Source organism: Monocercomonoides exilis (genome assembly GCF_001643675.1).
Source record: "Monocercomonoides exilis strain PA203 chromosome Unknown scaffold34-1095894, whole genome shotgun sequence".
NCBI classification, from domain to species: Eukaryota; Preaxostyla; order Oxymonadida; family Polymastigidae; genus Monocercomonoides; species Monocercomonoides exilis.
The window spans coordinates 747,718-771,190 of record NW_027150579.1 but is presented as its reverse complement, the minus strand read 5'-3'; the positions used below and the strand labels follow the sequence as shown (position 1 = coordinate 771,190).

The following is a 23,473-nucleotide window of genomic DNA, read 5'->3' as shown; positions in this document are numbered from 1 at the left end:
AAAAAAGTTAAATTTGGGATACACGAAAATATTATTTTGTTTTATATAATTTTCATTCGATTCATTAAATGAAACCTTTGAGATTTGATGAACAAAAGTGATTAATTAATCATCGTGAAACCATATTATCGTTAATGAAAAATGGATAATCTTTTATCTCGTCTTCGCCAAAATTTTTTTAAACCAACCAGAAATTATGGATTTATTTTTATTAAAGCCTTGATTTCAATCCCTCAGTCTTTTTTTAATGAACCTAGTTTTATTGAATTTTTTGAAAGATTTGGATTTGATATTTCAAATTCTGAAATTCAATGGTTGTTTACGCAACTGCAAGAACACGGTCAGATTTCTAAGCAATCATTTCTTTCAGCGATTTTAGTATGGAGAAACTTTTTGTTTGCTTTTTGTGAAAATGATTTTTTCTTTTCTATTTGAAGGGGGAAGTATCAGAGAATAGACGTTTGATGATCGAAAAAGCTTGGAGCAAAGTATCAAAGGGCCAAAATTCAATTGATTTTAATGATTTATTAGATATGTATGTTCCTGAAAATAGCATTCTTGTCAAAAACAAAAAACGGTCAGCAAACATTGAAAAGGCTGAATTTGAACAAAATTTTGCTTTTCCTATCGTTGACGCAGTTGGCGGAAGAGTGAACTATAATGACTTCTTTAATTATCATCGAGTGTTATCTTGTACAATTGAGGAAGATCAGTATTTCAATGCTCAAGTTGTTTGCAAACTTTTACCGAATAATCATTTCACAATTTTCAATGATTATTCTTTCGTTTTTTGCATAGAGAGCTGTGTGGAATCTTTCTGAAGCAATTCCAAAAGCTTACACAAAAACTCCTCAAACAGCATTTGGAGCCAGCCCCAAATCTGCTTCTCGCATCCAAAGTCAGCAAGAACCATCTGACGAGGAATTAATTGATTCACGATCGCCATATCGCAGGCCAGGGGCAGGAAGGCCGAACGACCAGCTCACAGAAAGTGGGGAAGCAGACATTTGGGGAAGATGCGGAGAGGAGAACACTGACAGACGCAAAGAAAGCAGCAGGCAGATTGCTGAAGATGATAGCTGGAGAAGAAGGGAAGGACGCTTCCAGAAAGACAGCCCAAGTTCGGCCTTTGACCCAGCAAACCGGCAGGACGACGGGCCAGACGCGGCGGAGGTGTTTCGGAGGATCAAGGCACGGAACGAAAGCAGCATGCTGATGGAATGCCTGGCTGAAAACGACGCAGAAGAGAAGCAGCAGAAGCAAAGACAGAAACAACAGCAGCAGCAGCAGCAAAGGAAGACAGGGAATGAGAGCGAGAGAGAAAATGGGTCACCAAGGAAAACCGCTTCGCCCATGAGGGGTCGTGAAGGAAGAGCAGGAAGAAACGAAGATGATGGTCGTGATGGAGGAGATGATTTTGATGGTGCAGGAGAAGAAGACGGAAGATGGGCAGATTGGAAAGGGACGAGGCGGCAAGATGATGGAAGAGAAAGAGGAAGAAGAAGGGGGAATGCCAGCTCGTCGCGGTGGAGCACACAGAACGACGATTTGGGTTCATCTGAAGCAGAAAGAGGAAGAATAGCTGGAGACAGAGGAGCGAATCGTGATCGATCGGGAAGGAAACAGTATGATGATTATGAATATGGATATGAAGAAAGAGAAGGAGGAAGAAGAGAAGGAAGAGGAAGAGGAAGAGGAAGAGAAGAAGGATATGAACTCAGTGAAAGCAGGGACAGAACAAGGCGAAGCAGCAGAAGCCGCGAAAGAAGTTTGGAGCGTGAGTCATTGCTGGAAAGTCGATCGTATTCTCGGAGTGTTTCGAGAGGAAGAGATAGTGGAAGGGGAAGGGGGAGAGGGAGAGGAAGAAGTGAAGATGAATGGAGAAGGGAAGAAGAAGAGGAAGAGATGGAGAGGAGGAGAGCAGAAAGAGAGAGAAGCAGGGAAAGAAGCAGGGAAAGAGAATATGAACGCTCTCGCTCGAGAGAAAGGTCGCTTTCAAGAGGAAGAGGAAGAATAAATGAGCTGAGCAGCTATTCGAGAGAAAGGGAAAGAGAAAGAGGAGAAAGAGAAGAAGCCAAAGCCAGGCGACTGAAAGTGATGGAGCAGTGGGACCAGCTAAGCGATGAAGAAAAAAGGGAGTTTGTTTGCCAGGCAGTTGTGGAAGAGATCAGGCGAAACGGCGATGTTGGCTTGTTCAATCTTTGGCACTCACTTCTGCTGTTTGCTTTGTCTGTGCCTTCTTCTGCTCTTCGGATGAAGGAGGTGAATTCTTCTGGTTCTTCTTCTTCGTCGTCGTCTTCTTCTTCTTCTTCTTCTTCTTCAACTTCTTCAACTTCTTCTTTTTCTCATGTTGTTACGTTGAAAGCTCTGATCAACGCCTTTTCTGACAGCGGCATCTATCTGTTTGTTAGCAATCCAGATTCAATTTCGGAGAAACGGAGAAATTACGAAAACAGCCGCGCTGCCGAGCGGAATAAATTCGAACTTCAGTGCGAGTCTGAAGCATTGCGCTGGCTGTTTCATGCTATTTGGTGTGAAGAAGGTGAAGCAACACAAGTTTTTCCTTCATCTTCATCTTCTTCTGGATCGCCTTTCCCATTTCAAAGCACTAATTACACGCAAACACCTGGAGGTGTGAGGAGGATTGGATATTCACAGGAGATTGTGAGTGCCATTGGCGTGTTGAGATTTCTGCTACAGATTCGGGGTGAAGAAGATGAAGGAGAGGAGAATGAAATGGAGAGGAGGAATAGAGAAAGAATGGATGTGGTGCTGAAGTGCTGGGCGGAGCTGGCAGCGGCTTATAACAAACAGAATGGTATGCGAGGAGGGGTGTTTTTCTTGTTTTTGTGGTTAATTGAAATTTTTGAGAATTAATTTTCGTTTTTTTCGTAATGTTTATGAAACTTTTGAGTTTTATTCAAAATCTTCATAATTTTTCTTTTCTTTTTTTCACTTATCATTTTCCTCTTTAATTATTTCAGGATCAAATGCAACCTCTTCTTCTTCTTCTTCTTCCTCCTCTGACTTATTGCGTTTGGAGCTTCCATTTATCTATCTTCGTCGCGTGTTCACAACACGTGGCCATCCAAATATATTTTCTTCTTCTTCTTCTTCTTCTTCTTTATCGCCCTCCAGACGTTTTTCTCGTTCTTCTTCCTCTTTCTCCTCTTCACTTTCAATAGAATCTTCCATTCGTTCCATGTTTCTTGCCTCGTTCAACCCAGATCTTCTATGCGATGCTGCTTTGAAGCTTGGAAATTCTGCTGTGAATGCTTTGATTAGTAATTCAAATAAAAGCAATGAAAGAAGAAAGAAAGAAGAAGAGGATGGAGAAGAAGAAGGAAGAGGAGGAAGAGGAGGAAGAGGAAGAGGAGGAAGAAGTGAAACAAAAGATTATTCATCCAACAACAATAGCAATGATGATACTTGGATCTGGGGCGGTCACAGCACTCCACTCAGAAGCGGCAGTGGAGGAGGAGGAGGAGGAGGAGGGAGTGGAGGGAGAGGAAAACGCGAATTTTCACAGAAAACACCAGAAAACACTGCAAATGACGGGAAAATGGCTGAATTTATTGGAATTGATGGCTTTATGTTATTCTCCCTGTGGATGGGGCTGACGATTAGAGAAAATTATGCCTTTGAATCAGCTCTGAAGGATATGTGGACGTCGCAACTTGGCAAATTTTCGGCTGCTTCGGTGAATGATTTGTCGAATTTGAGCAGTTTTTCATTGAATTCTTCAAATTCCTCTTCTTCTTCTTTGTCTCAATCATATTTAGATCCTTCACCACCTTCCGTTCGCTTCCACTCCACACCTTCTCGTTTCGCTTCTTTTCCTTCTTCTTCTTCTTCTTCTTCTTCACTTTCTTCCTCTTCTTCTTCCTCTCCTTATTCTTCCTCCTCTTCCTCTTCCTCTTCCTCTTCCTCTTCTCCTTTCTCCACCCCTTCTTCCTCTCTTTCCACCCGGTTATTCTCCACCCCCACTCAAAAACCTCTCCCAACTCGCTCTGAATTCCTTCTGAGCGATTATTCTTCTCCTGTTCCTGGCAAATTCAATCAACAGCCTTCCTCCTCATCCTCTTCTTCTTCTTCTTCTTCTTCTTCTTCTTCTTCTTCTTCTCCGTTTTCTTCCCCTTTTTCTTCTTCTTCCTCCTCCTCCTCCTCTCCTCCCTCTTCTTCTTCTTCTTCTTCTCGCTTCTCTTCTTCATACAGAAACGCTGACACTTCTTCTTCTCTTTATGGCTCTGCTTTGTCCACTCCAATGAGCGAAAGAAGAAGGGATTTTCATTCAAACATGCCTCAAACTTATTCTTCTTCTCCCTCTTCTTCTCCCTCTTCTTCTCCCTCTTCTATTTCTTCTTCTTCTTCATTTTCTTCCCCTCCTTATCCTTCTTCTTCTTCTCCTCCTCCTTATTCTTCTCCATTTAATCATCACTCATTCAATGACAGCATTGATCCTTCTCCAGCTGCTTCTTCCCGCCCTTCCTCTTCTTTCTCCTCTTCTCCTCTTCGTCGTGTTTCTTCTTCTTCTTCTTCTCCATCATCATCATCAGCAGCAGCAGCAGCATCAACTTCTTCTTCTTCCTCCTCTTCTTCTTCTTCTCATCCATATCACCAAAACATTGACAACAATAAAGATAAAGATAATGACTATGATGATGATGCTTATCCTTATAATAGTAATAATAATAATAATAGCACAAAGAATAACATCTCTAACAACCTTATTCTCCCTTCCACCCCTTCTTCTCACGTCTCCAACACATCTGCTGGTTTCCCTTTTGCTTCTCCTGCTTCTTCTTTTCTGAGCAGACAACAAACAACTGAATCACAAAACACACCAAAAACACCAAAAACACCAAAATCATTGCAAATATCGCAATTTCCTCAAATTCACACACCTTCTTCTTCGATTTCTTCTTCTTCTCTTTCTTCTTCTTCTTCTTCTTCTTCTTCTTCAAACTATTCCACTTCTTATTCTGCCATGTCTTCTACACCGTTTCGCTCTAACAACAACAACAACAACAGTGCAATTTCCAATAGAAGTGCATTTAGAAGAAGGATAGGAGGAGAAGAAGATGATGATGTTATTAAAGAGGAAGATGAAGAAGGAGGAGAAGAAGGAGAAAGAGAAAGGGAAAGAGAAAGAGAAGAGGAAGAAGCGAAGGAAAGCAATATCGTCACTCCGCGAAGCACAAGAATTCTAGTGATGATGCAAACGCCTGTAAATGCAATAACTTCTTCTTCCTCCTCTCCTTCTTTCGTTAATCCTTCTTATTCTTCCTCTTCCTCTTCCTTTTCTTCCTCTTCTTCCCCCTCCTCTTCCTCCTCCTTCAACCCCTCTCGCCGTGCTGAAGAAACCGCTCCTATTGCCAATTTACTCACCCGAATAACAGGAATCCTCAGAAGGCAGTCGCCCACTGCTCTTGTTTCTCTTCTTTCTGTCTTCAAAACATTCGATCCGAACTCGTCGCTTTCTTTGGGATCCCCCATTCATCCTTCTCTGCTGCATGAATTAACTTCTTCTTCTTCTTCTTCTTCTTTTTCCTCTTCTTCTTCTTCGCTTCAACCTCCTCGCAACCTTTCTCAGACCTCTGGCCTTGTGTTGGCGTCTTCTTTCTTCTCTGCCATGAAGCAGTGTCGTGTGTCGTTGGAGAACGAAGCAATGTGGGAGCTCTTCTTGTTCTATGCAGTGGAGGAAGGCGATAAAGATGGATGGGTTGGAGGAGGAGGAAGAAGAGAAGAAGAAGAAGAAGAAGAAGAAGAAAGAGGAGGAAGAGGAAGAGGAAGAAGAGAGAGGAGGAATATTCCTGTGAGGAGGCTGGATCCAACATCACCAGACGAGGCAATGAAGAAATTGCTGTTTCCTTATGAGATATTCATAAATGATTTGGCGGTTTGAAAAAAAAAGAGAGAGAGAGAGAGAGAAAGAAGAAAGAAAGAAAGAGAAGGAGAGAGAGAGAGAGAAGATAACAATGAATTGTTCCATTGTATTTTATTACAGAAATAATTTTTTTTTTTTTTTTTTTTTTTTTTTTTTTAAACTGGAAATTTTATTTCAATCTATTTCCTTCCAAATCTTCTTCCACACTCTTTTCTTTTTCTTTTATTTATTTATTTATTTAAACAGCCTCCTCTTCCTCAAGCCAGGCTTCAGCAGGTTGCCACAATGTTTGATAAGTTAGACCCAGAAAGAGATGGCTGGGTTTCATTCGAGTTTGTCAAGACACATTTCGTTGTGCGCGATCAGGACGATGTGAAGACAGGGAAGATAAGTCAAGCCATGGTCTGATGATTTTTTATGGAATATTTTTTTATATTTTATTATTATTTTTTGACTTTTGACTTTTATATTCATTTTTTGTGGTGTTTTTTTTTTTTAACCTTAAAATCAATTCGATATTTTCTTTCTTTTTCTTTTTTATTTCAAACTATTTTTCATTTCACATTTTTCATCTCCTCTTTCTTCAGTTTCTCCATCAGTTTTTGTCCAACTTTTCTGTAGTTGAAGAGCAGATGACGTTGAAGCAATTTGTGAAATATTACACTTTGATCAGCCCATGTGTAGATGATGACTCGCAATTCATGCTGTTATTGTTTGAATCTTTTTTTAATTACACAATTATCATTTAAATTATTCAAAATTTATTTTTCAAATTTTCACTTTTTTATTTTATTTTATTATTGTGCTTTTCTGATATTTTTCATAAATATTAACTCAGATGGAGCTCTTGGAGAGTACCTAGAAAGAAGCATTAGTCAAAGAAAAGAAGCTGTATAGCATTGAGCATTTGTTAATTCGAATTATTCTGTTTTATCCAAATAACTTCATTAATGCATTAATTTGCAAAGTAATTTATTATTTCCATTTCATATCATTTTGAAAATAATCGTATTTTCAAACATTTATTGTTTAAACTCATTTTAAATGATGAAGGACTTAAAGAGACTGTTAAATACATATTGCTACAAGGATAGCTTTATCTTCTCATTTCTTTGAATACAGATTTGATCCAAACTTGAACCATAAGAAAATATTGTCCAATTTTTCATATTTTTATTTTTTATTTTTCTCTTTTATTTTTTGATGGACAAATTTGAGGAGACATGTTTACTGCAGAACACAGTAAATTATTATGATTTTAAACCAGATGTCCATCTGTTACAGCCGCAGTTATTCATGAACTTCGATCCAATTCCAGATGAGTTTTTTATGTCCCTTATCGACTGGTGAGCTATATCTCCGATAAAATATAATAAATCATTTTTTGTGCATTTTTAATTTGATTATTTATAAATATAGGAGCTCTCAAGATGAATTAGCTGTCGTTAATCATCAAGACGTTTATATTGTTCAAAATTCAATGTTTCAGTCCAAAATGCGTCCATTTTTAGCTTCAGATCCGAACTATGAAGCTGGAAATCCGTTTCTTGTGTTTAAGCTTGATCGCCCTCCTGTTGTTGAAGAAAAAGATTTCTCATTTTATCATATGTCGGAGCCTTTCATGCATATGGTGAGTTCGGTTCGGTTTAATCCAAGTGGTTCTCATCTTTGCATTGGGGCTACTGACGGATCCATAACTGTCATTGATTTGGACAATCCAACTCGTTTGAATTCATTTTTTTTTTCGTTTTTTTCAAATTTTTCAAAAAATAGAAAAATTACATGAGCTTACTCCTCATCAACTTCGTGTGAATTGCTTGGCCTGGAATGGGCCATCTCTTCACAGTGTTGGAGTTGCTAAGCATTCGCCTCTGTGCAACATTTTAGCAAGTGGAGGACAAGATGGATTGATCTATTTGCATGATCCAAGAATAAATGTGCGGAACACAAATGCTCAAACAGGGCTTCCATTTAGCTCTTCTCTCATTCACATTATAGAACAGTTCAAAAGAGAAGTTTGCTCTCTTTCCTGGAACAGCGATCAAAGGCTTTTGGCAGCCGGAGGAAGTGATGGCCTTATTTATGTGTGGGATATTCGGATGCTGAACCGTGTAAAACATCCACGAACACATCATTACAATTATTGTATGCATTGAAATTTTTTGAATTTTCCTTCTTTATTTTTTCATTTATTCTATTTGATTGTTTGACTTTTTTTTTAAACTTTAATTATTCTCTTTTTTTCGATTGTTATTTCATTTTTCTTTCAATAAATACATTGTTCTTTCCTTACTCCCTTCCCTCTCCTCCCTCACTTCTTCAAGCAAACTACCTCCACCGCATCCGCTTTCACCGCTCAGCTGTCAAAGCACTCTCCTTCCACCCAACAAATCCATCTATTTTGGCTTCTGGTGGAGGAACAGCTGATCGTCAGCTCTGCTTGTGGCGTCTGGGGATGATAAATTGCAATGAAATGTTCAAACTACCAAGAGGAATCGAAGAAGAAGACGTTCCAATTATGTCAATGCAAACTCATCTTCATCATCTTTCAGCAGCATCTATTGCATCTTCGCCTTTTGCCTCTCCTTTTGCTTCTCCTTCCCCTTCTCCTTTCCCTTCTCCTTCATCAACGCCTTCTTCTGCTCGCATTCTGAATTCTCCCTTTCGCACCCGCAGATCCATCTCAGCCGCACATTCCGCTTTGAACAGCCCAAAGCCTTCTTTGTTCTCTTCCCCATCTCCTCTCTACTTCACCCCTTCAAAGGCACCCCTCATGTATTTTCCTTCTTCGCATCCACAGGAGTTTTCATTGATCCATTCCTTTCAGTCTCCGCAAACTGTCCAGAAATTTCCCTCATTTCAATCGTCAAATGCTGCAAAAAGAGAATTTCAAAGGCAAACTCCTTCAAATCAATCAACCCCAAAGACTCCTCGACAAATCAGTGGCGTATCGCAAGGTTCCTTTTTTGCATCGCCTTTACGCAATTCTTCAACTTCTTCCTCTTCCTCTTCCTCTTTCCCATCGTCATCATTGTCCTCCTCCTCTTCATCATCATCCTCCTCCTCCTCCTTCGCCCTCGCCTCTGCCCATCCATTCAGCCCGCCCCGTTCTGATGTATTGTTCCCCATCCACAGGCTTCTCGATGACATCGACACTTCTTCTCAGATCTGCTGCATTGTGTGGAGCAAAGACGGGAGACATTTCGTGACGTCGCACGGGTTCAATAGGAACAGCCTCATCTGCTGGTCGCTGATGAAGGGGAAGGAGATGAAGGGGAAGGGGAATTTTGGGGGAGGAGGGATGGGAGAAGGGGAAGAGGGAGAAAGAGAAGGAGAAGGAGAAGGAGAAAGAGGGGTTGGGGCAGGTGCAGAGATTGAGACAGGGAATGGGAGAGAAGAGGAAGAGGAAGCGAATATTGTGCAGTATTTGAGAGACATCTACAGCGGGAAGGTGGAGATTGAGAGTGAGGATGAGTCAGATGAAGCAAGTGAAAGAGAGAAAGAGGAGAAGGAAGAAACAGAATTGGATGTGGCTAGTCAAGAGATGGAGCAAGAAAGAAAAAAAGGAGAAGAGGAAGAATTGATAGGTGGTGAAGAAAAGGAAGAGAAGAAAGAAGGGAGCAAAAGTTTCAATGATTATATTGTTAATGATTATTTTCATAGTGACAATGATGATGATGATGATGGAAATGGAGGATATGGAAAAAGCAGAAGAAAAGCAGAAATTATAGCAAGACGAGCGAGAATGATGCAGAAGAAGCAGCAGAAGAAAGAAGAGCAAAGAAAGAAGAAATTTCTGCAAGTTCTTCGCAGGATTCTGAGAAGGAAGCAGAGTTTGTTGAATTTCGAAGAGGAAAGCGAGGCAGAAGAAGAGGAATTTGTGAAGGAAATCGAAAAAGCGAATCTTCTTGCTGCTTCTGAGGGCGATGCAGGAATTGATGCTTTTCCTGATTTGGAGCCGCAAAGCAGTCAGATTCAGTCTGAGACACGAGAGGGAGATGAAGGTGAGGAGAAGGAGGAAGAAAGAGGGGAAGGAAAAGATGCTGAAGAAGAAGAAGAAGAAAGAGAAAAGAGAAAAAAAGAAGAAGATTATCATGAAAGAGATGAACAAATGAATGAATTCGATCAAACTTCTTCACTTTCCACTCCACAATGCGAGCAAATAGAAGCAATCCAAACATCTTCTGAAACAAAAAGGAGGACAAATTTGACAGAAGAAGAAAAACTCTTCTCAAACAGTGATTATTCAGCAACTTATTTGTCTTTTGATCAGCAAATGCCACAAACAACATCAATTTCTTCTGATTCCATACAGTCTCCTCTTCTTCCTTCCAATTCTTCTGCTTCTGGAACTTCTTCCTCCTCTTCTTCTTCTTCTTCTTTCACTTCATCCTCTTCTTCCTCTTCTTCCTCTTCTCCGTCTTCAAGTTCATCATCCTCCTCTTCTTCTTCCTCATTTCCCGCTTCATTCAACATTTCATCTTCACCAATCACTTCGCCATCACATCATTTATCCCACCAAACAGCCTCCACTTCTTCCGCTTCGTTCTCTTCTTCATCTCCATTCACTTCATCCAATCATCCAACTTCTTCTTCTTCTTCTTCTTCTTCTTCTTCTTCTTCTTCACTCACTCAACCTTCTTCTTTGTTGTCTTCTTCTTCCTTTTCTTCTTCCTCTTCCTCTTCCTCTTCCTCTTCTGCCATCTTCTTCCCTGTCTCCCGTGATCTTCCTTTCAGTTCTCCTTTTGGCACACGCCGACTTGCCCTTCCTTCTATCGGACAACCACCTAGACAGAGCAATCAGTTGCCGTTCTCTCCGTTTCAAAGAGGATCATTGTGTGTTTAATAATTCGTTTTTTTTTCTTCTTCTTCTTTCTTTCTTTTTCTTTTCTTTTCTTTTCTTTTCTTTTCTTTTCTTTTGAATGCTTTTGATTGAATTATTCAATTATTTTTATCATAAAAACATATTGTTTTATCGCTTTTTGAAACCTATTTATTTATTTATTTGTTTGTTTGTTTATTAAATATTTTATTCGAACAATCAACCAAATTAACTTACAAACAAACAGAGAAACCCCCACCCGCACCCCTCTTTCCAGCCTTCACGTATCTTCTTCCCTTTCACCTGATTTGGAGTCTCCTTATCTTTTTGAGATGGCACAATCAGCAGGAAGACGAAGAACAGCAGCAAATTCGTCTTCAAATGAAATGAGAGATGATGATGATGATGATGATGATGATGATGAAGAGAAAAGGAAAGGAAATAGCATTGATTGCATTTACACTGATGAAATAGAAACGTCTTCAAGGAACAAAATGTATGAAAATGGTTCAATTTCACACAATGAAAGAAGAAAAGACGAAAGAAAAGGAGAAATGGATGAAATAAATGAAGAAGAAAAAGAAAAAGAAGAAGAAGAAGATGATGATGATGATGATGATGATGATGACACATTAGGATTATTAGCAAGAGCCCAGCAATATCTCAATAATCAGCAAAGCAATCGAGGAAATGCTGTTTTTTCAATGCGAAGTGCGAAAAGAAGGCGTATGAAAATTGGAAGAAGATATACAGACAGCTGGGTAGAGATAAAGAGATTGGAGAGAGGAAGGACAAAAATGAGAGAGAAAGAGAAAGAGAAAGAGAAGAGAAGGAGGATGAGGTGGACGACTTCAATGATAAAAGCGAAGCAACACAAAAGTTATTTGGATGGTGAAGAAGAAGAGGAAGAGGAAGAGGAAGAGGAAGAAGAAGGAAGAATTGGATATATTCGTATTGGAAGCTATGAAACTGAGGAATGCAATCGAAGAAGGAGAATAAGAAGAAGGTGGAGGGGAATGGATGAAGAAGAAGAGGAGAAAGAAGAAGAGGAAAAAGAGGAAGAAAAAGAAAATGAAGAAAGAGAAAAAGAAAGAGAGAAATTTGAGAAAAGATTCGAGTTTTGTTCTTCTTCACTCTCAACCCCTCAACAAACAGAGCAAAATATTAACATTCAATCAGGCAGTTCACACAGAAGATTCAAAGATGAAAGTTTTCATATGAAAGATGAATGTGGAAGCAATGAAAAAGCAGATAAAATGGATGATGATTGTGATTTTTATAATAATAATGCTGAAATTGGAGGAGAGAAGGAAGGAGGAGAAGAGAAAGAAAGAAAACTTTTTGAACAGAAAATTCTATCAGAAAGTCAAAATCAAACTGAAAAACTCGAAAAACTCGAAAAATTCAAGGGAAATTCAGAAAATCTGCAAAATCAGCAAAATGATGCGATTTCTATGGCTTTGGAAACATTGAGAAAAGCAGATGAAAGTTTCAATGAAGAAATGAGCGATGCAAATCTGACAGGAAATTTAACAGGAACGTTTTTGGTTGAAGCAATCAGCACGCCAAAGGGAGAAAGGAGAAATGGAACAAGGTTTGAAGGAAGAGAAGGAAGAGAAAGATTAAGCGGGTTAGAAGTATTAGAAGAATTAGGAGAATTTGATAGTACTGAAAGAAGAGAAAGAAGAGAGCAATCAGAAAAATCAAAAAACATTGAAAAATCAGAAAAAATCGGAAAATTTGACAAGTCAAATGAAAAAGACGTGAAAGAAGGAGATGAACAAGGTGTGATGGCTGCGATTGCATTGTTAGCAGCAGAAGACGAAGAGCAAAGCGAAAACAGCGAAGATTCGAAATTTGATATTTTCAGATCTTTTATCACTCCTTCACATGAAAATATAAATATGATGTCTTTGGCTGATTCTTCTTCTTCTTCTCTTTCTTCTTCTTCTCTTTCCCCTCCTTCTTCTTCTTCTTCTTCTTCTATTCATTCACCTTCTTCTTCCTCCACTTCTTCTCCTTCTTCTTCTATTTTTTCCTCCTCATCTTCTCTTTCTCCTCCTCCTTCATTATCTTCTTCTTCTTCTTCTTCTCCCATCGTCATTTCCCCTTCTCCTTCTCTCTCCTTCTCTCCTTCTTTCACCAGCCGCATAATTAATTCCGCACTTCGGTCAAACGGCCCACCGCCTCTTCCTCCATCGATGCTTCATCTGCTCGAAATGCTGACACCAAAATCTGAAGAGAAAGACAAACACGAAGAAGAAATTAAGATTTTGAATTCTTCTTCTTCTTCTTCTTCTAATAAATTGCCATCATCATCATCATCATCAAACACAACATCATCATCAACATCAATAGAAACTTCATCATCTTCTTCTTCCCCTTCTTCTTCCTCTTCTTCTTCCTCTTCTTCCTCTTCCTCTTCTTTCCCTTCCCTCTCATCCTTGTTCAAATCAGAGATTGAATATCTCACTGAACGCTTTCCTTCGCCAAAACTGTCAGAAACATTAAACAATTCAACAATTAATCAGAAAACTATTTCTTCTTCTTCTTCTTCTTCTTCTTCTTCTTCTTCTTCTTCTTCTTCTTCTTCTTCAGATTTATCAAATTCTTCTTCTAATTCATCACAACAGTTACTTCATCCTCCTATTCAATCATCATCATCAACTTCTTCTTCCTCCTCCTCCTCCTCTTCTTCTTCTTCTTCTTCTTCTCTTCCATTCTCAAGCAATATAATCCCAGACCCCTCAAAAAATGCAGTAAGTGAATTTTCTCTCGTGTTTTCCACTCCCACCGCCCCAAACTTCAATTCTTTCGTTCCAAAACAGCAGAAATTACGCGAAGCAGCACGCAAACACAGCAAAAATATCCCATTTGACTCAGAATTCGATGACTCATTTTCATCACAAGCCAGAAAATTCCCTTTTTTGGGTTCAAATTCGAGTCCTTCTTGTCTTCCAACTCTTTGCTCTCCCTTCAGACAGCGGGATATGTCGCAGCAAGCAGCCTCGGAATTTTCTGCCTCTTCGTCAGCAAATTCTCAAACTTCACAGCTGTCTTATTCCCCTCCTCGCCCGTCCGAATTATCCCCCTTCCGCCCGCTTTCGTCGCCAAATAATTCCGCAACTGCCTTAAATTTTGATGAAGGTAAAATATTCATTCACTGCTTTGCTGAGCTGGCGAGTCTACCTGGCCGCCCACTGCACGTGGCTTTATCGCCAGACGGGACAGAAGTGGCAGTGCTGAGTGCAGATGGAGGGGTTAGAAGGTGGGGTTTGTTTGCAAGAAAGCGCAAAACAGAGAAGTGTTTGTTCAGAACGCCAATGAGGCGCAATGAGCGCAGGCAAAACGAAAGAGGAAGTGAATGTGTTGTGAGCTTGACTCCGTATTCACAAGATGCATCAACTGGAATTAGCGTTTCTGGAGGTGGGAGAAGAAGAGATGAAAATAATCAGGTTACAAGAATAGCCGCATCTTTAACTGTTAGCACTTCTCCTCGTGAAGGTTCATTTGCGCATTCCTTCGCTGAACAAATTCAGGATATTTCAAGTTCGATGGATTCTGTTAGAATTACTGAGCAGTCTCCAGCTATTCAGATTAGAAAAATGCAAAAGCTTGACGAACTTGCTCATACTGTATATTTAAGGCATGGCAAGTTTCAAAAATCCACTTTTGTTAGATTACCTCGTTAAATCATTTTTATTTTACCCGTAATTTTATTTTTTGAAATACAAAATAAGGGATCAAAAATCTTGAATCTAGTTTTAACTTTTCTATGTTTTTTGCAATTTTAATTCTATCTGTTGCTTGCAACGAATTTGTGAATGTTGAGGAGCGGTTAATCTTGCATTTAAGTCCAAATGGCCTTGATGAAAACACAGGATCAGAAGATTCCCCTCTGAAAACTCCGGGTATCGCAATTGAACGAATAATGAAGGACACTCATAATGGGGAAATTATCCTTGGAGAAGGAAGATATGAAATAACTCCCATTGAAATTGATGGTTTGCTGATAATTTTTTTCCAGATTTTTTCATATTTTTATTTTTGTTCGAAATTTATTTGTTTAGGTGCAAATATATCAATTGTTGCGAAAGGAGAATGTATTCTGAACTTTTCTCCAGTTGGTACACAGGGATGGATAAATATAATTCATGGATCAATTTCTGTTTCGGGAATAATCTTTGAAATTGATAATGATGATTCAAACGTAATACGTTCATATAATTCTGATGTTAACATCAATGATTGTACGTTTGTTCCGCGAGTTTTGGAGGATGATTTGTTTGGCCGAACATCAGGTCTTTTAGAGTTTTTTGGCGGTAAATCATTTGTTACGAAATGCTGCTTTTTAAGCTTTGACTTTGCTCCATTACCTCATTCTTCCATTGCTGTTGTTCATGGAGGTAACGCATTTATTACAATTGAAGATTCAGTCTTTACTAATATCACAAAGCCAACTTCTGGAGCAATTCTTTATGCGGGAGAATCAGTTATTGGATCAATAATGGGAGCTGTTTCTGTGCATTTTGAATCATGCTGTTTTTCTGGAACTACAGCACCTTGGATTGGAGGTGGTTTATTTGTAGTTGGAAATGTTATAGGAAACGGAGAACTCACTTTTAACAATTGTACACTTGGGCAATACAAAAATTTGAGAGGTGACGTGCTATTTCATATGACAGAAATTGATGAAGATGACAGTTTCATGGCTTTTCCAGTTTTGCCTCCGAGCGAAGATGATGATAAATGGATTGTTTCTGATGAATTTGAAGAAAATATTGAATATCCTTTAAGTGGTTTCATATCTGTGCTTGATAGAATGAGACAAGCCAAAGAACCCAAATTTGGAAGAGCAATCAAAACACACAATAAAGAAGATATTGATGAAGCGCCTTTCAAAGAAATGATAAAACGCTTTATTGAGCCATTCACAACGGAAACTGAAACTGGAACTGGTTTTCTGTTGAAGCCAAGAAGCCTCTGTGAGATTAATCTTCCATTTGAATTGAATATCCTTGAGCGATTGCTAAAAGGACCAATTGGATCGGAGCTGGAGTTAGATGAAGATGGAAAGAGAGAGGTAATAAAGTTCATGGAAAAAGTCAAGAAATTGAAGCGAAGTGAATCAGGAGCTGAATTGGATGAAGAACCAGAAAAATGGATGGAGATCATTGAAGATTTAAGTGGAAAGAAACTTCTGATATCATTGTTGTCCAAGCTTAGTTCTTTTAGCAATAAATCAAACGATAACGAAGAAAGCGAAGAAATCAAAGGAGAATGGGAAGGAAGCGTGCTCCATTTGAAGATGCCAGTTAACATTCATCCATGGGTGCCTGAAGAAAAGGCTAAAGAGCAGCATGTGTGGATCAAATTTGAATCTCAATCAAGCGATCCTGTTGAAGAGGAGGAAGAAAGCGAACGCCCTGGTTACCGCCACACATCAACAGCTTCATTTATTCACCAAGTGCCAATAAAAATGAAAGTTATGGATTCAACGCTTTAAATGCTAACAGAAAAAAACATTTCAGCACAACACTAACAGTTAAATTGATTCTTTTTATTCATTACTGAATGCGGTTGCAAATTTTTTTGTGTTTGGTTTTTAATTAAGTTTAATTGCTTAAAATAGAATGTTATCGTTTATTTAATATTTATTTGTTTTAGTCATTATTTTTGTTGAATATTTTTTATTTGTAATTGAATTTTTTTATTGAGAGTGAATTTTTGAATTTTGCTATTTTTGTTGTAGTATTTTATTTTTTATTTCACTTTTTCTTCTAAAAATTTCGGTTTATTTTTTAACATTATACATAATTTATGGATATTTTTAATTTGTAAATGTAATTTTTTTTTTCATATTTATTAAAATTTTGTTTCTTTTGCACTCATCAACATATTTTTCCACATCTTTTTATTGAACATTTAGCAGTTTTATTTGGTGAAAGTTGGCTTTTTTCAAATGTTTTAGTAAATTATCAGATATATCAAAAAAATTTTTTGGAATTATCAGGATGTATTTCCACGTTAAGGTTATTTTTTAACCTTATTGAAAGCACCAGTATCAGAAGTTTATTTGTGATATGGAAGTGAATTGTTAAGAAAATGAACTTATAGGAGAAAAAAAATTTTTTTTTTAATAAGGCGTTCGAAACTAAAGTTTTCGAATTAATTAATCAAAATGGTGATTGATCCGTGAGTTAATACGTGGAAAACAAGAAGAAATAAACATTTTCAGAATTATCAAGAAGTTTTTTCGACTTCACTGACTCAAAAATTGAAATAAGTTTTTTTTCAAATGTTGTGAATTAAAACTATTTCCGCAAAAGTGTGATTATTTTTGAAGTCATAACTTTTTTCGGTGTGTTATTCATTAAAATGGGACGAAATTTTTTGCTTTGAGAATTTTGTTCCACACAATGCTTTCAAATATTTTCCTCTTCATTTTAATATTTTAATATTTTATTTTTCATGAGAATGCCAGAATTACAATAATTCGACGCAGAAATTGTGAGGAACAAATCATTGAATTTTTCATAAATGCAAAAATTCTGATCCAAATGGTTTTTTTTTTTTTTTTTTTTTTTTTTTTTTTTTTTTTTTTTTTTTTTGCATAATTATATTTTTCGAAAAATCGAATGTTATTCCAGTGAAAAGAAACTCACATTTGAGATCAATGAAGGTCAAATGCTTCATGAAAAATAAGACTATTCTTTTTAATGTTCTATTCCAAAGATTCAACGCAAATTCATAAAAAAAAAAAATTCATCTAAAAAATAATATTCCAAAAACAATCACCCAAATGGGTGATAATTTTTGAATTCATATTTTTTCATTCAAAAATTTCAGTTTGAGAATTCACTTTGAAATTCGATAAATGAACAATGAAATGTTGTTCCTCCTTTCGAAAATAATTTCAACATTATTAAAATCTCAAACATTATCGTTTTTCACAATAATAATGCTTTTTTCTTTCGAATGAACAATTCCTCTCCATAGAAATAAAACTGAGAAAAAATTCAAACACTCCGAAAAATGTTATAATTTCAAAAATAATCACCCAAACGATATCGAAAAATTAATAAAAATAGCCGAAATTACCGAAAACTACAAACTGAAAAATAGTTGACCTAAATTACAAACAAACAAACAAAAAATTATCTTTTTACGAAAAATAAAATCAAAAATAAAAAAATAAAAAAAAACATATATAAACGACTCATCTTCAAAGAATGTTTCTTTGGGGGAAAATAATGGTTATCAAGCATTTTTTGCACAAGACATATAAAATTTGCTTCACTCATAACTTTATTTTATTTTCTCAGATTTCAAAAAAAATTTGATTTTCATATCCGTTAATAGGCATCATTGAAATCAAAACATAAAGTCTTCCAACATTTCACGAATGTCAAAAAATGGACATATTTTAATTGCGTTTTGTTGATCTCAAAAAGTCAATGAAAAGAACATAATTTTTCAATGAAAATGCTTGACGCAAAATATTTTGACCCATTTTTTTATTATTCGATTATTTTTCGATTATTTTTTGTGCTTTCTTTTGAACGAATGCAAAATCATGATTCAAGAATTTCTTTGATTGATTTTTATATCAAATCAGCCAAGAATTCCTTGTTTTTCAAATTATTTCAAATGGAAAGATAAGCGTTTTGTAAATCCAACATCAAGTGAAAAATACTTATTCCACTCTAACCTTTTTTATTTCTTTAATAACAAATCAACTTTTCTTGTTTTTTTTCAATTTTTTGTTTTGTTGGAAAATTGTTTTAAAGTGAATTTTTTTATTTCATGTTTTTCATAAACAGAAATCAACTGTGTGAACATTTTGAATTATGTTTGAAAAAATTAGCATAACAATTATCAACAAATAAAAAATATGCATGTTAAGAAGATTCTGATATAAATGGATCCAATCGACTATTTTTATCATTTTCATTTGGAAAAACTCTTCTATGGTTAACTCTTATCCTAATTTTGCTCTGTGAAACCCTAGAATATCGCAAAATCAAATATGAACGTGTTTAATTCATTAAAACCCTAAAACCTAATAAACACAATAAGAATACATAACTTAGTTTTTTGTAATTAAGGGCAATGATCATGTGGAACCAGGATCTTCTCCATTTGCCGAAATAAAGTGATAATACAAATTTCAATCAAAATACAATTATTGATTCCATTTGATAGTTTTTCGATTCAGAATTTTTTTAATAGAATTTTTTTCGTGGCGAAAAAGATTGCATTGCATTTCTCATTAGTTTGGAACATTCATAATTATTTGTTCTATGTATTGCAAAATCAACAAACATGGGTGATTCTTTTTGAAATCATAACTTTTTTCGGTGTGCTGTTTTTTCAAAGGTTGCTTGTCATCAGGTGAAGATTTTTCATTTAAGTGCTTAATACATGGGTGAATATTTTTGATATCATATTTTTCCATTCAAAAAATTCGGTTGGAAAATATCCATAGAATATTAACAAAAGAAAACTGAAAAGTGAAAAGGTTTTTTTAAAAAAATATCTTTATCCTTTTTTGAGCTTTAACATTTGTTTTGACAGCAGTTATAAAAATATAAGGCATTTGAATACAAAATATGTTCCCAAAAACAAACAACGTTTGAAAACCCTTCACACCGAAAAAATTTATGATTTCAAAAATAATCACACACATCAGAACTGTTTCAAAAACAAATGTGTAAGTTGAATTGAAAACGATGGACTTATGAGAATGCATATTCTCTTTTCTATGTTCATTTGTAAATATTCAAAGGAGTTTTTTCGAACAGAAAATTTTGAATGGAAAAATATGACATCTAATATAATCAACTTAATCAAAAAAATTTTTTAATAATATTGAATAAGCACTATTTCAATGTGTTTTTTCTCAGTTTATATGTCTCTATTTTTTATTCAAACTTAATGTTCTGAGCTTTTTGAATAAAAAAGTTTTATTCAAAAAATAATCATCCTCATCGAATAGATACAATCATATCTAAAAAATAAGAAGAAATGATAATTATGAAAATCTTCCTCCAGCTTAAAAAAAAAACGGAAGGCTGAAAAAAAACTTCTCTTCATCCTTTGCAACTTTTTGGTATGCTTCGATGATAAAAAAATTGAATAGGTTAGTACAAAATTTGTGGATGTTCATTAACACAAATGATATCGAAACAGTTTTTTTGTACAGAGATTTATTTTCTTGTTGATATGAAAAAATTTTATTTCTTCTTCTGAAAATGACAACTATCGAAATTATATTTGATTTATGAACAACTTATTTGAAACGTTCTGTTTTTAATCTGTCAAATAGAATTTCAAAACGAGAATGATTGTGAAATGCATTAAAGCTGCAATAACACTGATCGGCAATAATTAATTATTTAAGAAAGAAAGAAAATAAATAAATAAATAAATACTTTATTATTCAATTAACAAATTACTACACAACACATTCAAAAATCATGTTCTATTGTTGAATAAATCATAATGTGAAGAAAAAAAAATCACATTTGTTATTTCCACTAAGAATAAGTGCTTTGAGAAGAATGCCTCAAGAAAAAATTGAGCTTCAAATTGAATGAAATTGATGAGTTACAAAGAAGGATAATAAAGAGAGCACTTCAATGAAAAAAGAAATTGAAAAAAAAGAAAGAACAGTTTAGCTACACAAATTTTAAAGGAAAATATTTTCAACCTTAAAAAAAAAAAAAAAAGAAAAGAAAATTGAAAATAAAAGAAAAATAGAAAAAATAAATCTATATATTTTAAAAAGTTGTTATTGATTGGAAAGGAGAAAATAATCAAAGAGAATGCACATAAGTTCTTTGAAAAACGAAAAGTTAAAAAGGGTGTTTGATTTACACGATCAAGTTGTCAATGCAAAAAAGGAATGGAATAATCCCATATTTGACTTTATCTATCTTTTGTTCACCAAATGATATTTCTTCCATTTTGTGCCTTTTTTGATTTTTGATTCCATTGTTGCTTCATCTTGAAAAAGCAAATCTTTCTATTCTTGATAAAACTTCAACAATATTCAGAAAACTGCATTTTCTTCAAATCTGTAGATTTTTATTATTTCATTAAACGAAAGTCTGTTTTCTCTTCCTCATTGCATTTTTCAAACTTTGTCAATTCAAATTTTCCAATTTTCCTCCAGAGAAAACGAACAGTTTCAAATGAAATTTCCACTAAAGGAGAAGATGTTCAATGATGTTGGGGTGGCAGGGGAGGGAAGAAACCATTTCATGCAAAGGACCTTCTTTCTCAATTTCTTTCAATATGTTTTTGCACCCAATTAACAGTTTTGTTCTTCATTTTTCTTCTCTTTGATATCTTCTCTGTTCAATTTGATATCTTCAATTTAGTTATTTGTTAATGGAGGCAAAATGTTTGTTTCTGCCATAAATTCTTTGATATTCGTTGCTAATTTGTTAACTTGCGATCCGTCTTCATTCAATGCAGAAGTAGAAGAAGAAGAAGAAGAAGAAGAAGATGAAGAAGATAAAACATGACTTACTGCTTCTTTTATTATAGAACTGTTTTTTCCTTCGTTTTTCGAAATTTGTTCAAGCCGTTCCACTGATTCATTAATGTTTTGTTTTTTATTGTTCAAGTTTTGAATTATTGATACATTTTCATTTGAAAGAAGTTCAGAAATTGTTGAATTAGAATGAAGAGCATCTGATAAGTTGTTTTTGAACGAATTTGCTTCGTCTTCTAAATTTTGCTTTAATATATCAGCAACTTTGGAACTTACAGATACATTATCTTTGGAGGATTCAATATTTGAATTATTGCTGAAATTTTCTTCTGTTTCATACTCAGATACCAAAGCCGATTGTGATGTTGCATCAAGATCATTGTCAGGAGTTGTCGAGTTGTTTTCGTTTGAATGAGCTTCTAAAACAGAATTATCTGCTGATTTTCCTTCTTCTAATTCCGCCCCAAACTTTGCTTCCTTTCCTTTTCTTCCTTCTTTTCCCTTTGACTCAGTATCCGTCTCAACATTTATTCGCTTCTCTGAGCTCTTTTTTTTCTTAACTACAACAAAAATGGCATAAACTAATGCAACAACAATCAAAACTCCAACAACAATCACAATTATCCACCAAGAAAATTGCTTCTCTCCTTCATCTCCCTGCGAACCCTGAACTTCATTTGACTCATTCTTTTGTTCATCTTCCTCTCCCTTCAAGAACTTTTCATATACATCCTCCGGTTCTGAATCATCATCTTTTGCTCCTACAATCCACCCAGCAGCAGATTCATCGTAATCATTGGCAAATTCGAATGCACCGTCTTGTTTGCAGAACTCATCAAAATCTGTGGCATTGATGAATATTGATCTCGCTGTTGAATTCGCTGTGTTTGAGCCATCAATCTCAAGATTATTGGCACAAGGAAGCTGAAGATTCGATGTTGCCTTTGGCATATCAATGAATATTGCCCCTGCTTTCCCTTTTGGCGCTGTGCATGACTTGAATGTGCATTTGTTGTTTCTTCCAATTTCCACTTTTGATTCTTCTGAACTCAAAGAAATCTCCAGGCCAGCCACTTTTCCATTCTCTGAATTCACTCCGTTCATGCTCAGTCCTTCAATGCTAACTGCTGAAGATGTGCTGCCTTCATTCTTAATCGCAATCGCTGCTCCATTTTGGATATTCACGTTGCTGATCTCCACTCCATTCAACGAAGCCGAACTCACACTGCTGAAAGAAAATGGCGATGAAGAAAATGAAACTGTGTTCCCTTCATCTGCGCATGTAACAGTATTCAATGTGACTTTCCCTCCAGTTACACTCACAAGACTGCCAGACGTAGAACCGTCTTCATCACCATTTTTCACCATTTCATCGGGTGATGTTTGCGAACTGACTCTGACAAATCGGCAATTGCTAATCGTAAGTGACGTTGATTCTTCATTTGCTTTAATCATATAATTCCATTTTGTTTCAGATATAGGAAAGTTGAATGCCAAATACTTGAATTCAACTACTTTTTTGCACGTAAATAAATCAGACGATGCGCTGACGTTGCAATCGATGTTCACTTCCACATTCCCATTTCCTTCACTTTTCCATCCTTCAATCGTAATTCCATGTTCTTTGTTAAATTCAATGACTTTTGCAGTTAATTGATCAGTATCATGAACAATTTTCATGAAGCATGCATCATCATTGCCCAACAAATCGTACGCACTATTCAATAATTGCATTTCCTTATTAACCTCCAAACCGCTGTTTCCATCGCTTCCGCTTTGTTTCACGTAAACTGTTGAAGGATTTGACGTTTCTTCATTCGCGTGAATGTTTATAATAATTTGGAATAGTATTAATTTCAAAAACATTCTTTTTTTTCTCTCTTCGGTAAAACTATTGAATGATCAATATTAGCATAACATTATTAGTCATCACCAGAAATACTAAAAAAATAATACATCTGAAATTTTATAAAAATAATTATCGAAAAGTCATATTTAACTTTCGTGAAGAAAATATATTGGTCTTCACACTTGCCATTGTTTTTATTTTTTATCTGAGTTTTAAAACGTAGTTTTTGTTTGTTTTTTAAAGTTTAATGCTAATTATCATTATAGAAATAATTATACATTGAAGTTAAAAATAATATCATATTCATAAAAGACTTTTTTTGTAATTTCTTTATTCTGAAACCATTATAATTTTATAAAATTTACCGAATTATGAAGAATAGCGATTGTGCGTTGCTGTTGCTTGGATCAATAT

At 35.7% G+C, this 23,473-nt stretch overlaps 4 protein-coding genes across 4 annotated transcripts; 3 read left to right on the top strand and 1 right to left on the bottom strand.

The window, feature by feature from the left end:
- Positions 1-138: 138 nt before the first annotated feature.
- MONOS_2250 (putative calcyphosin) lies at positions 139-6,970 on the top strand. Its single transcript, XM_067872161.1, has 7 exons — positions 139-378; positions 438-731; positions 799-2,818; positions 2,985-5,899; positions 6,134-6,289; positions 6,475-6,599; positions 6,726-6,970. Exons 1-7 carry the CDS (start codon positions 142-144, stop codon positions 6,760-6,762), a joined length of 5,784 nt encoding a protein of 1,927 aa, XP_067724203.1. The 5' UTR covers positions 139-141; the 3' UTR covers positions 6,763-6,970.
- A 246-nt stretch (positions 6,971-7,216) lies between these two features.
- On the top strand, positions 7,217-14,465 carry MONOS_2249 (putative wd-repeat containing protein slp1 protein; the record flags this gene model as incomplete). Its single annotated transcript, XM_067872159.1, has 7 exons — positions 7,217-7,233; positions 7,307-7,611; positions 7,661-8,032; positions 8,248-10,723; positions 10,957-12,808; positions 12,980-14,355; positions 14,450-14,465. 7 exons carry the CDS (start codon positions 7,217-7,219, stop codon positions 14,463-14,465), a joined length of 6,414 nt encoding a protein of 2,137 aa, XP_067724202.1.
- Positions 14,466-14,484: 19 nt separating this feature from the next.
- MONOS_17862 (uncharacterized protein) lies at positions 14,485-16,658 on the top strand (the record flags this gene model as incomplete). Its single annotated transcript, XM_067870824.1, has 2 exons — positions 14,485-14,713; positions 14,780-16,658. 2 exons carry the CDS (start codon positions 14,485-14,487, stop codon positions 16,213-16,215), a joined length of 1,665 nt encoding a protein of 554 aa, XP_067724201.1. The 3' UTR covers positions 16,216-16,658.
- Positions 16,659-21,090: 4,432 nt separating this feature from the next.
- On the bottom strand, positions 21,091-22,944 carry MONOS_2248 (uncharacterized protein; the record flags this gene model as incomplete). Its single annotated transcript, XM_067872158.1, has 1 exon — positions 21,091-22,944. The coding sequence occupies one exon, from the start codon at positions 22,942-22,944 to the stop codon at positions 21,091-21,093; it is 1,854 nt and encodes a 617-aa protein (XP_067724200.1).
- Positions 22,945-23,473: the final 529 nt, after the last annotated feature.